General features: G+C 48.4%; 1 protein-coding gene across 1 annotated transcript in view; it reads right to left on the bottom strand.

Annotated features, from left to right (window-relative positions):
- Parp1 (poly(ADP-ribose) polymerase 1) overlaps positions 1-15,823 on the bottom strand; it is a 32,124-nt gene extending 16,301 nt beyond the window's left edge. The window contains exons 1-7 of the mRNA XM_028755267.1: positions 15,553-15,823; positions 11,146-11,311; positions 7,990-8,105; positions 6,316-6,530; positions 5,053-5,155; positions 2,597-2,713; positions 1,469-1,645 (exon numbers count right to left, since the gene is read on the bottom strand). Coding sequence (XP_028611100.1) covers positions 1,469-1,645; positions 2,597-2,713; positions 5,053-5,155; positions 6,316-6,530; positions 7,990-8,105; positions 11,146-11,311; positions 15,553-15,672 — 1,014 coding nt within the window. The 5' untranslated portion in view covers positions 15,673-15,823. The remainder of the gene's footprint in view (positions 1-1,468; positions 1,646-2,596; positions 2,714-5,052; positions 5,156-6,315; positions 6,531-7,989; positions 8,106-11,145; positions 11,312-15,552) is intronic.
- Positions 15,824-16,085: the final 262 nt, after the last annotated feature.

Genomic DNA, 16,085 nt, shown 5'->3' with positions numbered 1-16,085 from the left:
CTACATAGTGAGTTCTAAGACAGCTAGGGCTACATAGAGATACAATGAACTATTATCCAACATCAAAGTCCAATGACATTCCCAAGTAAAAGAAGCTAGCTTGACAGGCCACACAGGGCATTCTAGGCCATTCACCACATAAAGTTCTAGAACTAGGAAAACAAGGAGCTGATGAAAAGATCAGTGGTTTCCAGAGGCTGGAAGAGGAAAGACAAGGAGAACACGGAGAGTCTTGGGGCAGTAGTAGATGTTGTGAATGATGCTTTCCTGATGGGTACATTATCAAAATCCATGGGCTGCACAACTCCAAGAGAGGGCCTTGATGTAACCTACGGACTTTGGGTGATGCTATGTCAATGTAGGCTCATCAGCTCTCAGGGCCACCACTCTGGTGCAGGGCATTTACAGTGGGGAGGGTGTGCAGGACCCGAAACCAAGCAACAGAACACACCCAGTAACAGATTTACAAAAGTTTCCCAAAGGAGACAAATCTAAGTCACTTGCTTGTTAGGGAGGAGCCTGCTGTGAGCCCTCTTGCATTTACTGGGAATTATTATCATAATCATTAATTATTATCATAATAACAATAGGCCTTGCCCTAGGGAGGTTGGTCACTTGATGTCTGGTGAAGAGCAATCTCTCTGCTCCAGAGTATCTAAACAGAAAGGTAACTTTCCCAGCTGTGCCCACATTCAGTGAATGGTAGGTAAGTTGCCAGACACCTCAGACTCACACTCACCAATGCCATGTGGCACAGGAAGGTTAGATAGAGGATTTCTGCCCTCAAGAAAGCAGTCCTGTCTGAACTGAGCACAGCATACAAGAGCCAGGAGGTAGAGTACTCAGGAACATGTGCAGGCAGTACCCTGACAGGTCTGCCAAGAGCCAAAACAGCAGAGCTGCCTGGACACAGGCACCTGGGAACACCAGTAGCCTACGGGAACCTGGGGTGTAGAGACTTAGACAGGAAGGGTCAAGAGGGCTCTAGGGGACACCATGGAGCTGACTTTTAGTCTGAGGTAAGCACCTAGGGGAAAAATCTAGCCATGAACTCCACACTGTACAGGCACAGCAAGCATCAGCAGATGGTAACATATCTTGCAGCAGCACCCCAGAAGACATCAGCACACATCTGCATCTGACAGCTAACCCTGCTCTTTATCATCACACAACTGTCCCCACCAAAGGCAGCAAAAGGCACACGATGCTGTGAGGAAGTAAAGCGGGCACGCTGAGATTCTAAAGGTGGGAGAATAACAACTGGCGGGCTACAGAGTGGCTACTCAGGCCAAGGCAGAGAAAAACCAGGAAGTAGAGTGTAATTACAGCAGTGAACAGGACTATCTCTACTTAGTATTATGAGAAAGGGTGAGAAACATGGACTGTCATCTTGTGACATGGACATGCCCAGGAGGTGGAAGGAGTCATGATTTCCTGCTGACAGATCCAGGATGTTCCCCAACTTTACCTTTGGAGTGACCCATTCCTTCCGGCTGGGATTCTGTGTCTTGACCATGCACTTGGTCCAGGCAGTGACATCCCCAGTACAGTAGTAAGCGTCACTCTTAAAGACCAGCTGGCCCGAACACTCCTCGCAGGGCAGAAGGGCCCCAAATGCCATGCCATCAGCAACTCGGTCCAAGATCTGAAAAACAATTCCAGACAGCAGGGGCTTAGGAAAGGACAGCTACTTAAAGCAGGTGGAGAAACTCTCACACAGGTTCTATTCCCCGGAAAGAATGTCTCTGGGCGCTACCACAGCCCAGCTTACAAACAGCCCAGGCTTTGTACTTTCATCTCTAAGTGAAACAAAAACTGCCTGCAGCAAACACTGACCCTCAATAAGTGACCCACGTAGGTGCAGGGTGAGACTAGCAACCCTAGGACATGTGGCAGCAGACAGCAGACATAAGGAATGTGTGGTATAAATCCAAGGCAAAAGCGCCTGCCCACCTGGATACCACACCAGGTTCTAAACCACGACAAACATGTGGCAGTGTATTATGGTACAGCTGGGGTGCCTACCTGCTGAAGGAGATAGTCACCATGATTGTTTTTAACAAAATGTCATTAAACATTGGATTGTTGGGAGGCAGAGGCAAGTGGATTTCTGAGTTCAGGGCCAGCCTGGTCTACCGAGTGAGTTCCAGGACAGCCAGGGCTATACAGAGAAATCCTGTCTCGAAAAACAAAAAAAAAGAAAGGTAAACATTGGATTGTACCAATAAAGACTTGGGAGCCAGATGTCTGGTGCTCAGAGACGCAGAGACGCAGAGAAAGCATCTAGGTCCTCCTCAGCTGGGGTCCCAAAATGAAGCTCTCCTACACCATGCCATCTCAAAAAAACCCCTCAAGCTCAACGTCCCTGCCCTCTACTTGTGGTACAACAAACAGAAAGCTATTAGATTAAAGGTGTGTGCTAGGGATAGCCACACTATAACTAAAAACAGGTTTTTTTCCCAAGGAAATGACAATAATCTTGGGGGTGACCAAATATCCTGCAGCACAGGATAAACTCCTGCCATGCGACACCACCATGAAGACTTCATTTCTTGCAGGCCCCCTGTGTGTCCCCCACAGCATAAAGGGCACTCACCGCTGACTCTCCAGATGGAACTTGCTGCTGATTGAAGATGAGCAACTCCTTCAGGTCGTTGGTGGAACATGCTTTCTTCAGTTCATCTTTGATATTCCAGATCAGCTCATTCTGAGCCTGAGGATGAGACCCCTCAACTGAGATCAGTTCTTTTCAAAATCTTCATTAATAGCTTAACTTACACTAAAAAAAGTTACATTTCATTTATTAATGTGTGTGCACAATCATGTTCCATAGGGCATGTTTAGAGGTCCAAGAATGTGGGAGTTGATTTTTTTTCCTTCCACAAATGCAAGAGTTGGTTTGTTGTTGTTTTTTGTTTGTTTGTTTGTTTTGGGGGGAGTCCTCTCTCTGTTATGTAACTCTGTATGTACGGTTGGCTCACTCTGAAAACTCAACTCCGGTTACTAGACTAGGTGAACAGCGTTCTTCTTCCTGGCTGAGCTCGAGCACCAGTGCCAGGCCCATCAGTGAGCGCGCCCTCTGCAACTGCGGCTCTGGTGGAGTTGGGCTGGCTCCACCTCCAAAGCTGGTCTGACTCAACCCCACCCTCAGGTTACCCCTCAGGCAAACCCTATACATATCAAAACAACGCATAGACAGTCTCTTGTGTATGTTCCGGGAGCATCACCTGTCAATAAAAAAGTTGTTAGCTTAGGCAGGAAATAGAAGGTGGGAGGTTCAGTAGGAAGAGAGGAACTCTGGGACAGTCAGGCACAGGAAGGCGATTCGCTGATGGAGGTGGTCTGATGAACCTAAGAGGCCATGTGGCAGGACTTAGAATACACGGGACAATGAGATACAGAGTAAGGGGAGCTAGCCCAAGCTTTTGGCCTAGGCATTTATTCATAAATAATTCAATCTCAGAGTTGCTATTTTGGGAATCTGGGCAAGGATGGAAAAGCCCACAATTACAATAAAGCCAGGCAATGCTCTGAGAAAACATTTGCCAAGTATGAAGGAGACCACTTGTAAGTAAGACTGAATGAATCCCTTATTGCATGGGTCCTGGTGTCAACTGGAAGGTCTGGGCCCCCATTTTTTTTCCCAACTTATAGACTTTCATGCACACTCAAACTCAAGCAGGAATATATGCAGCCTCTTCTAGAACCGGGGTTTAAAATCTTGACTTCAATGTCTAAGTGCCTACACTTTACTGGTGTTATGTGCTATCTCATTCAATCTCACAACCCTCTGCCAGGAGGTAGGCCAGGATGAGGCTCCATCCTCGAGACAGCAGGTAAGGCGAGTTGAGCAGCAGGCTGATGGAAAGGAAAGCGCTGCTCCTACCAATGCCAAGGACAGACTTTTTCACTCCACCGACGGAGGCTATCACCCGTATGCTCACTCCCTGTTTCCCACTTCCAGTGCTGGGCTCTCAATACCAACATCCTTTTCATTACTCCCCATGGTAGGGCACACAGAAGCCAGAAGCAGCAGTCTACGAACACAGGTCTCATGGAAATAACAGACCTATTATGGCTGAGGACAGAGACCTACAGAGACAGACTGGAGTAGAGAAAGGAGCTGAGAGGGTAATTCAATCTTCTGACTTGCTTTTTCACTGGCAACAGTGGTGAGAGAACATCAGCACATCCACTGAAGGGCAAGTGCAAATATGTGAAAGTGAAAAAAAATGTCAACTCTGGGGATGACTGGAGCCATGACTCACTTAGGAGCACTGGCTGCTTCTGCAGAGGACCTGGATTCAATTCCCAACATCCACATGGCAGCTCAGACACACTGAGACACACAGGGGGCAAAATACCCAAACCCAGAAGAAAAAAAAAATGTATCATTCACACTTAAACAGAGAGCCCCACCAGTCAAAGCCAGATCACAGTGCTTATAACCGAGCCACTAGCAAAAGCTGTAAATCACAAATTCAAGCTCCTGAAAAATCATGTTCCCAAGAAGAGACCTACTGTTGTGTCTGACTGTCTAATGCCAAGCATTCTACAGGCGGTAACTGTTTCTCTGCTCCAGCACAGCATAGCCAACACTAACGAGCCCTCCCGGGTCAACAGCCACCAGGCTAGTGCAGCTATTCCTTTCTTACTGCATGCTCCCCAGTCCTCTGCTGACCTTCCTAGGCGCCTGCACTAAGAACTTCTGGCATCTGTGGACTCAGCCACAGTCTCCAACACTCATGAGTGGGCTGCAGGTGCAGGATGCCGCGTGATGCCTTGACTGGGCTGAAGCTGTGTCACACAGAGTGTCTAGGAAAACACAGGACATTCTACATTGCATGGTCCTGGCTGCAGACCTGCGTCCAAGGCCTCATGTGTGTTCCGTCGCATGATTTCTATGAGCAAGGAGAACAAGCCGAGAAGAAAAGCCATGAGTGTCAAAAGCAGCCGTGCACACGAGAGTTCACATTGGTCTTGGTGAGCAGGCACAGCTGTGTGTGGCTTTCTGCAGGAGAGGTGACAGAGGGGCCAGGGCCTAGGACTCACCTTGAGGGCCTTTTCCAGCTTACTGCTATCCCTGTCCTTTCCTTTCTTAGACTTCTTTTTGGCCACCTCATCTGCTCCATCCACCTCGTCACCTTTTCTCTTTCTGAAAGAAATACAGACTAAATAAGAACCTTTGAGACCAATGCACCCAGGTGACATGCCTCAATGCCACTTTAGCTGTATTAGTGGCTGTCTACCTGCCCTCTTAGGTACAGGTGCAACCAGGCAGACAGGAGATGCTATGCCATTCAGGACTTCTGCCAGTAAGAAGGGGCCTGGAGCCTCATGTCCAGAACAACCAGGACAGACCAAGGGCTCAGGTCACATCTAGTGCTAAACACCACATGTCTCTTGCACACAAAGTGACAGAGAATTGTGGAAAAGCCAAACACAACCATAAGAACTGAGCTTGGAGTGAGACACAGAGCTGCTCTCCAGATCACCATGCGGCTTGAGTTCACTCTGGTACTTTCTAGAGCCACATGCTAGGGACCAGCAGGACTTACAGGACTACGGTGATGAGATTAGGCACAGAGCTAAGCATGCTCTAGTTCTCCAGCTCATGTCATAGAGACAGCGGAGAACCCGAACACCCTGAGCTCTAACAGTTCAAGGGCATCCTCACCCACTGGCCTGATTCGCTAACTTCCATTCCAAAGCCACCTGTGCTGCTCTACAAACTTGTGTTAGGAGCACGGATAGTGCAAGAAGCTGCTTGGTGACAGTGGCACAGGTGCTGCTGTTGACCACAGCACATAACTCCCCGCCCCAGCACGCTTATTAATAAGCTACTCCAGAATGAGGCCCTTCCCACTCTAGATGCGAAGTCCTGCTCTGATTCCAGGCCCTTCCCACTGTTCATCTTTAGTGACAGTCATTATTCTCCTAGAGATCCAGACACAGAAACGCCTCTGCTGCATGACTATGGCGACCTTAAAGGGTTTGGAGCCATGGCCATCACCCGTGCCGGGAAACGTGGATGGTCCACAAGGGTGGTCTCTTAGTATGTGAATGAAGCATGTACGAAAAAGTGGCATAGTCTGCTGTGTCTAGCATCTGGGGGCAGGAGTTGGGAGAGGTTTGGATGCCCGGGGGCAGATGTCATGCCTGTGAGCTGCTGGGTGGGTACTGGAGCAGCAGATGTCCCAGTCTCTGCTGTCCTCTGCTCCTGTAGCCCCACGGCTCCTGACATTCTGATCAGCATCAGATGAGTGGAAGCCACAGGCTCCCCATAGAACTCTGCACTAACCACATCCCACTTACCCTTCATTCTTGACTGATGGGAGCTGCTTCTTCAGCGCTTCTTTGTCTTCTGCAGAGAGGAGGCTAAAGCCCTTGAGCTGGCTGGCACTGTACTCAGGCCGGAAGCCCAGCTCGTCTCGGTTCTTGACAAAGCAAGCTGGATGGTACCATCGGTCAATCATACCCAGCTGTGGCTTCTCTGGATCCAGCATCTTCTTGGACAGGCGCATCTGGCCCTGTAGGGAAAACCATGTGGTATTTAGGAAATGACAAGGCAGGACAAGGAGCAGCTATCCTAGGGCCTTGAGTCCAAACAAAGGAACATGTAGCCAACTTGAAGCTCTCAGAGAGTTCTGAGTTTTATACCATCAAGGACTGTGAAGTACTGTTAGGTCCTAGCACTCACATTCTACGAGAGACTGTCACATGACCTGCTGTGCTAATAAGACACCTTGCTCACACGTCCTCAATGACTATCTACACACCGATACTTAGACAAGTAACGGAAGTGCTTGTCCAAGTGCTAACACTTCCCGGGGAGGGGTTAAGATGCTGACACAGTGTGCTGGACAGCAGTAGCATTGCACATTCTGTGATGGCTTTAGTGTGGCAACTTACCCCAACAGGGACTTTTTGTTCATCCTCACCCTCTATGGACTCTCTGGTTACAATAATTAAGGCCCGATTAAGCTGCAGTGATAAACCTGCCAGGTATACAATTCACATGACTGACATTGCTGAAGTTTCCCATCTGTGAGGCAGCTGCAAAGAATTGGGCCAACAGGGGTCCTGACAATTCAGAAACTCCATCTCAGGCTAACTAATACTCTAGAACACAGAGCAGATGCTGTTCTCTCAGAGACAAGAGGACCACAGGTTTTGCCTCTAGTTTTTAATGGTAAAAGGTGAGCACATTTAGGAACTACACTTTCCTTAGTTTCGCATCGGCTACATTTAGATCCTGAACCATTCTCTAAGGCCCTTCTAGCACCAGGCTGTGGTGCTGTCTTGGGCGGTAGTAGAAGTAAGGCCTATTAGAAAGAATTTAGAACTTTGGGTTTCCCCTGATATTAAGACGTGGGTCTTCCTTTTATATCCCACAAACTAAACAGGCCTCCCTTGCCACAGGCTCCTGCCATGTGGAATGCCACCTGAAACACCTGAAACTGTGAGCTGATGTCAGCCTCCGCCTCAGGGGGACTATCTCTGGCACCATATTGTCTACCACACAAAAAAACTGACTCACGCACTTCACAATACAGCTAATGCTAAATGAAACCAGAGAAGGGAATGCTAGCAAGCACAGGCTACCTTCTACTGTTCCCAGCAACACAGCCAGTCATCCATGCACCCTGACTGGCCGCCAGCCTTCAGGGACAAGAACTGGTGGCAAGGGAGGTAGCCTGTGAAGTTTCTCTGATTAAACAGGAGAGTTAAAAGCAGGATAACCCACCTAACCTCAGACCCATCAGACAAGAACTGTCCCATGCCTGCTGACTTTGGGCAGACCTATGCTGGTGCTTCAGGGCCCCTACCCATAGAGACAGCTAGGTCTGGGCCTGCCCAGAAGAAGAAACCATCACCTCCCACCTCCACTGCATTCCTGTGTTGCTCTTTTATCCTGACATCGCCCCCCCCCCCCCCCCACTAAGGTGAGCACCTCGGGAAGTGCAGGCTCTGGACCCCAAGCCCTACCTTCTCTATCTTCTCCATGCAGCCCTTGCATGTGCTCCTGTTGGACTTGGCATACTCGGCTGCAAAGTCACCCAGCGTCTTCTCCGCCTTGCCGCCACTTCCATCCTGGCCTTTGCCTGAAGAACCAAACACACGACTCTGCTCAATTCAGCAGCCTCACGCTGCAGCTCCCAAACACCCATCTTCTGTCTTCCTTCTCCCAGGACTCTCCCACAAGAACACTGTGTTTCTGGTGACCACAATCATCTCTACTGAACAACTGTGGCCAATTTTTCTTTTAATTTCCACTGCACAGCCTAGGGCTACTCTAGTCTTTAAATTATGTGTGTCTCTGTGTCTGTGTGGGGATGTGTGTATATGAATGCAGGTGTCAGAAGACAGCATTAGTTATCTGACAGTTGGGAGCTGGGAGCCAATCTCAGGTCTACCCTAACCAGTGATTAAAGAGCAAGCAGTCTGTCTAGTCCCTTACTTTTAGTCCCTTATCTTTTGACACAGGGTCTCTTACTAAACCTAGAGATCACCAAGTTAGCTTGACGGCTATCTAGTGATCCCAGAGATCTGCCTGTCTCCCCAAGGGGTGCTGCCTACACCCCAAGCCTACAGCATAGCAGGTTTCTGACCAGGGGACTGCAGATTTGAACTCATCTCCATGCTTACATGGTGTACTCTATACACTGAGTTCTCTCCCAGATGCTTTACTAACATCTGTAAGGAATTACAAAAGACCACAGAGAAGTAGGAGTTATACTGTGTAGTGTCACAACTTCACAAAGCCACAGTCATGGAACCATGGAACTGGAAGACAAAGTGAACCATACGGAATTCAGACACAGGCCCTGGTGGTTTGAATGATCAATGTCTCCCATAATCTTGGGTATGTGAGTTGGTCCCCAGACAGTGGTCCTGTTTGGACAAACTTAGGAAGGTAATCTTGCTGAGGAAGGATGCCATTGAGAGTTTAAAACCTTGTGCCAGTTTCCAGCTCTTGCTATCGTTTCCTGCCCTGTCCACACTCAATGTCACACTTCCCTGTCATGAGATACTTAGGCCCAAATAAATTCTTCTAGAAGTTGCTTGGTTGTGCTGTAGAGAGGTAACTAATATAGAGCCTTCTCCACAAATACTACTGTAACTACAGGAAAATCCCCCATTGTCTTCCTTAGAGCTAACACAAATTAACTTAAGCCCAAGTTCCATCCTTGGGACCCAGTGGGAGTTAGGAGAGAATCACCATGCATGGATGCAACCCCTCCCCACATAAATAAATCAATCAATAAATGTGAAAATTTACAATTAAACTGAAAGTCAAGCTACAGACTGGGAGATCGTAGCAGTTACAATATGTGTGTTTACCCAGGGATCTGCAGAGGCTAAGCACTCAGAGAGTTCAGGAGTAAAGTCCACACTAGAATCACAGCAAGTAGGCTGGGGAGACGGCTCAGTGGTTGAGTAACTGTTACTCTTGTAGAGGATCCAGGTTCAATTTTCAGGACCCATACATGGTGGTTCACAACATTCCATAGCTCTAGTCCTAGGGGACCAGAAATCTTTTACTGACTCCATGAGAACCAGGCACAAACATGGTACGCGTACATACATGTAGGCAAAACACTCATACACATAAAATAAAATAAACCTAAAGTTTAAAAAGAAAAAAGAAACTACAACAAGCTACAAGCTGAGTGTCTTCTGTGTAAAAAGACTTAGTAACAGAACTCTTCAGGTGTGCAGGATTTTGTTTTGACTTTTGAAATAACTTCACATACATGTAAAACATCCTGGATGGGCTGCAGGTCTATACACGAAATCCATCTGTTTCACAGACTCAGTATGTGCATAGCCTGAAGGTTAAAGGTACACAGTATTTCTAGCCTGTCTACAATTGACTCCAACATGGCTGTGAAATCAGGTGTGGAATTTTCCACCCGTTGTAGTGCATAGCTGCTCAAAGATTCGAAGTTTGGAGCACTTCAGATTTTTGGATGAAGGACACTCAAAACTTTATCAATATTAGAAAGCTTGCTGGAATGAAGTCAACTACCCAGAGTCACCAACAGAGGACAAGACAAGCAAAGTGTGGTGCTTAACAAAGGAACACCATTCGGTAGCTAAGCAGGACCAAGGGCATCACGCTGAATGAAGAGAAGAAAGTGCATAGATTTCCTTTTCTCCCTGAAACTAAACCTAGGCAATACTAACCCATGAGGCTAGAAATCAGAACAGAAGCCAGGGGTTGAAGGTGCACACCTGTAATCCCAGCACTCAAGAAGCTAAGACAGGAGGATTGCTGACTTTGCAGTCTGCATTTGAGATGTGGTCTCCCTACATACCACTGGCTATCCTTGAATTCACAGAGATCTATCTGCCTGCCTAAGGTCTGGTTTTTTGGTTTGTTTGTTTTTAAGTAGGAAAGAGCCAGGCAGTGGTAGCGCACGCCTTTAATCCCAGCACTTGGGAGGCAGAGACAGACAGATTTCTGAGTTCAAGGCCAGCCTGGTCTACAGAGTGAGTTCCAGGACAGCCAGGGCTACAGAGAAACCCTGTCTCGAAAAAAAAAAAAGAGAGAGAGAGAAGAAGTAGGAAAAGAACTGGCAGAGGTTTCCTCCTGGGTGCCATCTGTGTACAGGACCTGGAAGGCATCAGTGGTAGGTACATTATCTATCTATCTATCTATCTATCTATCTATCCATCCATCCATCCATCCATCCATCCATCCATCCATCCATCCATCCAAGCCCACAGAACACACAACAGCAAAAGACTGCACTGAGGGTATCAGCTATGGGAGCACTGTGGTCTTGTATTTCTCTCTCAGTTTTCCTAAAACTGGTTAGATGGCTTGGCTATAAGGCACATGCTATGCAAACCTGGCAACCTGAGTCCAATTCCTGGAGCCAATGGGAGAGACCCAACTCAGTAAAGCTGTCTTCTAACCTTCATGTGTATGTGTGTGTGCACGCGTGTGTGTGTGTACCCCTAATAAAATAAAAAATTAAAACCTATTAAAAATAAGAACCATGCAACTTTAAAGGGTACCTTTCCAGCATCTGGAAAGAAGAAACACCAAACCTCATGCAATAGACAACGTGGTCTGATGAGGAGCCGCTGACTAGAACTTCAGCAGAATACTCTTGAGCCCCTGGCTATACACACCTGCCACTCCTCCAGCCTCTGCCGTCTTCTTGACCTTCTGCTGGTCGTCCCATCGCAGCTCAGAGAAGCCATCCACCTCACTGTCAGGGTGCCGGATGGAGTGGCCCACCTTCCAGAAGCAGGAGAAGTGGTACCAGTGCGGGACTTTTCCATCAAACATGGGTGACTAAAGGACATAAAGCAGAGGCGAGGGGCTGTTAATCTCCGAGCAGGCCACAACCCTGCCCCCAGCCCAGGCAGCAATGGATTCCTATTTTCCCTGAGGCTGCCTGATGCTCTCTCAGGTCACAAAGTGACTTCCAAATAGAAGAGAAACAGCTTCTGGCTTCTTATCTAAGGTATTTTCCTAAAAGCCAAAACTTCTGGCTGGCCACGCCCAAATCCACTGTCTCAGGATGAGAGGGTAACCTCAGTTCCTTTTAGGGTGTGTGTTGCACTTCTGACTTGATGCACAGCCTGGTGTGACATACAGAATATCTACTTAGTGTGCCTAGACCTGTTAGAAGATCCAGGAAGCAGCACTTGAGCTCAAGGGTCTGGATGGCCCAGAAACGGCTCTTCAGTACCTCTGTGGTTAAAAATAATAAGGAACAGGACCTAGATAATGAGCCAGGAAGAGAAAATGTGTCAGTAGAGTTTCAGGTGCAGAAAGGCAAGCATGCATAGGTAAGTAGAAGGAACAGCTTCTGTGAGGGGATGAAAGAGCCTGAGGCACAAGGCTTCCAGGCCTGGAGACAGGCGGAACACTGCCAAGGAGGTACCTGATCCCCCCAATATGTCCGAGGTAAGAAGCACAGTGCCACTGCAGGTGGTTTTTTTTTTTTCCTATGAGGCTCTACACACAGTACTGCTTGTGTTAGAGATGGTGACAGTGCCTGAGATGAGGGAGACAAAAACATTAACCCAGTTCCCTGCTACCCTTCCTTCACAGGCCATGCCTCTGGGAAGGCAGCAGCAGCAGCATCTCACAGATGGTGGCAACAATGGAGACACAGTGAGGCAGATGAGACAAGAATCTGATACAAGTTCTTTCCCCACCCTGACTTCCGAAGAGCTACTTAACACAAACTGCCTTCTGACCAACCAAAGCAAGAGTATTCATTATGGCTGCTTCAAGGGGCAGAGAGGGAAAGCTCATGAAATAAACATATTAAACACTATTGAAGTTTCCACTGAAGCTTTAGGATGGAGTTGCTCTCCTTTTTAGCTACATTAAAATGCAAGGCAGAGGGCTGAGGAGATGACTGAGTGGCTAAGTTGTTCTTCCATAGGACCTGGGTTCTATTCCTAGCACCAATAAGTTCGTTGATAACCATCTGTATCCCCAGTTCCAGGAGATCTGACCTCTTCTGACCTCTCTTGGCACAGACAAACATGCATGCAAAACACCCATAAACATAAAAATTAAGTAAGTAAATAAAAACTTAAAAAAGTAAGGCAAGACCTGCCTAGGCGACCCGATAGTAATGGCCTGCTCCTGCAGAGCTCCTGAAGGAAGGAGCTCTGCAAACCTCCTCAGGAGCCAAGGCCCCACCCTCTGCTTCCCTCAGGGCAGTGTTACACAGAATCTACCCAAACCTCGACCTAACAGAAGAAAGGCTGGGGAACTGCAGCAAAGACGGCCTCTAGACCAGACAATAAATGGCTTTTCAGAGAGGACTCAGCTTCTGCCTCTCGACACTCCACTGGATCAGGCCAGGCAGCAGCTTCAGATCCCTGAGCCCTGTGGCAAGGGGCTTGTGCTGGCTCAGCCTGTATCTACGACTGCCCTCTAGATGAGGTGCTGTGGACTAGTGACACCAAGAATTCCCTAATGGGGTACTTAAGATATAAAACCAGAGACATCCATACTCCATAAGAAAAACAAAATTCCTGACCATAGCAAGGCCTGAGAATGACTGGTGGTAAAGGCCGACACCCTAAGTTGTTTGTCCCTACCTGAGAGGCATGAAAGAGGCCAAGTACAGAATCTAGGACTTAGACCTATGAAGCACAGTGTATCAGCCATGGACCAAGTGCCTCACTCAGCCCCCAACAACTGCAATGTTCACCATTTCCTTCCAGGTAAGGCAGGCCAAGAGCCCAGCCAGCGGGAGGGAGAGCCTCCTCCCAAGGTCGGCTCTGCCTCTCAGTTAAGCTGCTTCCCTCACCCAGGGCTTGGAAATATCAGGTTATCGGATGCTCAGAGAACAATCCTCTCATTCAAATGTAAAAGAAGGTATTTAAATTCAAGTTCCAGAAAAAAAAAAAAGGTTTCTTTCTTTCAGGCCCTCCCCAGCTAGCCCAGAAGACCAAGCTTAAATTCAGACCTAAACTCCCAACCCCAACTAAGGCAGAACACTGCCTTCACTCTGAATAATAGTTTCTTTCACAGTCAAAAACCTGGAGGAGGGTCTTGAATGCTAAGTTATTTATGGTGGCCTCAGCCTTCCCAAAATCGCTTTTTTCCTCTTTCTAGGCAGTACTGGGGGTCGTCATTTCACAGGAGGGCTATTTTGTGGCTAGTAAAAATGCCTAATAAAATATGTAAGGTATGTATGGAAGGAAACTGTTCATTTTAAAGGCCAGGTGTGGTAGTGTAGTAGACTTCAATCTCATCACTGGAGAGGCAGAGGCAGGCAGATCTCTGTGAGTTCAAGGCCAGCAGGATGACAGTTAAGTCCAGGTCTCAAAAACCAAACCGTTTGAAAGGCTGGGTGTAGCAATACAGGCAGGCCTGTAATTCTCAGCACTCCAGGGATGGAGGCCAGAGGATCACCAACACCAACCTTGAAATCTGGTCTCAGAACCAACCATCCTACTTGTGGAGGTACCATACTTCATACTTTACTAACACCCCTCTAATAGCTGCTACAGTTGAGGAAGCCCCAATCATAGAATAACATGAAGATATAAGCCTAAGACACTTGTGCTTTTCTGCTTATACTCAAGACAGAAGGAAATAACAGGTTTAATCTATAAACTGGGAAGGATGTCGATGTTTTTTCTCTTAAACCCAGAGAGCATTGGGTTCTATTTATCTTTTCACAGGGAGGAGGGAACTGGGGGGTAAAGTTCACAGACCTCAGTGGGCAATAAGGCTTTCAACTGTCCTTCAAATTTTAGCTATCTCCATCTCCCTGTTCCACTTCTGTGAATAAAGACTCTTAATCAAGTTCCCACACTTGACTGGGACATCTTGGGCTCTTCCTCTCCAGGGCACACTGCCCAGAGCTCAGCTCCATCAGATGCAAGGCTTATTAATCCTCCTCACACCCCCTTAACCAAGCAGAAAGAGCCCAGGGTGGGTTCCCTGTCCAGTCATAGATGCAAGCAACAAAGGTATGTCTAGCAGTCCTTGGGATTTTTGTCACTAATGATAATTACAGACACTAATGCAGTGCCTAGCTGCTACTTAATAAGTATGTATAGAATGAATGAGAACTGTACCATGAATGCTGAGTTAGGCAGTTTCTCTGAGGGCACCAAGATGACAGCTTCAGTTCTTGCCATAAAGAGAAATAACAGAAGCAGTGTGGTATCTTGGTACCCACTGGGTGACTGTCTTCTTCCCTTTTGCCCCCTTAAGTACTGAAACCCAGTTGAGGGCTAGCCTGCCTCTTCTGAAACACATTACTGCAGCTGGACAGCAAGGGAAATCAATTACCTTGACCATTAGCAGTGTGAGCTTGGGTTACTGAGTGTATGGGGGAAGTGGGAACAGGGCAGATGAGAACCACACTTGCAAAGACAGTTATCAACAAAACCAGAAGCCCAGGTAGCAGGAGCCACCGGAACTGCAAAGACCCTTGATCCCACCACCTCCTGACCATCTTGGAAGCATCAGTGAAGAGACCAGATAACTGCAGAAAGCGCCGACCTCGGGAAGTTTGGAGAAAATGTTATTTCCAAGTAGTAATCAGGCCCAAGAAACGGCACTGCTTTGCATAATTAAAATAGAAATACCGAGAGTGAGCGGATGTTGAAAGAATAATCAAACAAAAATAGGCTTAAGGAAGAACAACAAAAAAAAATCTTCTGTACTCATGGAGGACAAAAATCTTCCAGGACAAGATAGGCCCAAATCAGAGCAGCTTCAAAGACCGTGCGCACACCCTCCACCCTCACGCCAAGAGAAGGCAGTGAAATAAACAAGAACTCTGCGACCATCCAGACCCAGCGAAGAGGCCCTTGTCTTTACAAAGGCAGAGGCGCCGCCAGATGCTCTTATTTCCCGGGCTTTTTTTGCAGGGTCAGTGCAATGTCCCGGAAGGGATCGGCCCAGTGGGCCTTAAGGACCGCGGCGGGCGGGCCTTTCCCGCCCTTCTCTCCCAGTCACGCTGAGCCGCAGGGGGAGTGCGGCGACCCCGAGCCCACCCAGCCGCCCGGGCCGCGTCGCCCTGCGCCTCCGGCCCAGCCCCGCCGCACCTGCACCATGATGGCCATGCGGAGCGAGTCTTTGGGAATACTCTCGCTGCATTTCTTGCAAGAGGCGCGCCCGCTCTTAGCGTACTCCACTCGGTAAAGCCTCTCTGAGGCCTCCGCCATCCCTGCTTCTTGTGCCGCAGCGTCAACCAGACGCCGCCGCCGCCGCCGGTCCGCTCCGCTCCGCTAACGTGTCGGTTCGCCGCAAGCGTGCGGAGCCGCCTCCGCTCCGGATAGATTGCTGATGCCTGGCGGCGGGACCGCCCCCTAGCTCGAGCGCGGGGCGGGGCCTCAGGTCATAGGGCGGGGCTTAGGCACGCGTCTGTGGGGGAGGTTCCAGCGCGACTGCGCCTGTGCGCGCTGGTCTCACTGCTTCTGGGAAGGGGCAGGGGCGGGGTCCCGAAGAATGTAACAGGCGCCACCTCTTTTGTCGGTTTGTCCCTGAAAGACTTTTTTGTTCACTCAAATAATTCCATCTCACCCCTTTCCATTTTTTTTCTAGAGCGAACCCTGGTGACCCTAAGTAGGGTATTCTG

Source organism: Grammomys surdaster, unplaced genomic scaffold (genome assembly GCF_004785775.1).
Source record: "Grammomys surdaster isolate TR1022 unplaced genomic scaffold, NIH_TR_1.0 126051, whole genome shotgun sequence".
NCBI classification, from domain to species: domain Eukaryota; kingdom Metazoa; phylum Chordata; class Mammalia; order Rodentia; family Muridae; genus Grammomys; species Grammomys surdaster.
The sequence above is the reverse complement of the archived record's forward strand: the minus strand, read 5'-3'. Positions and strand labels throughout refer to the sequence as shown.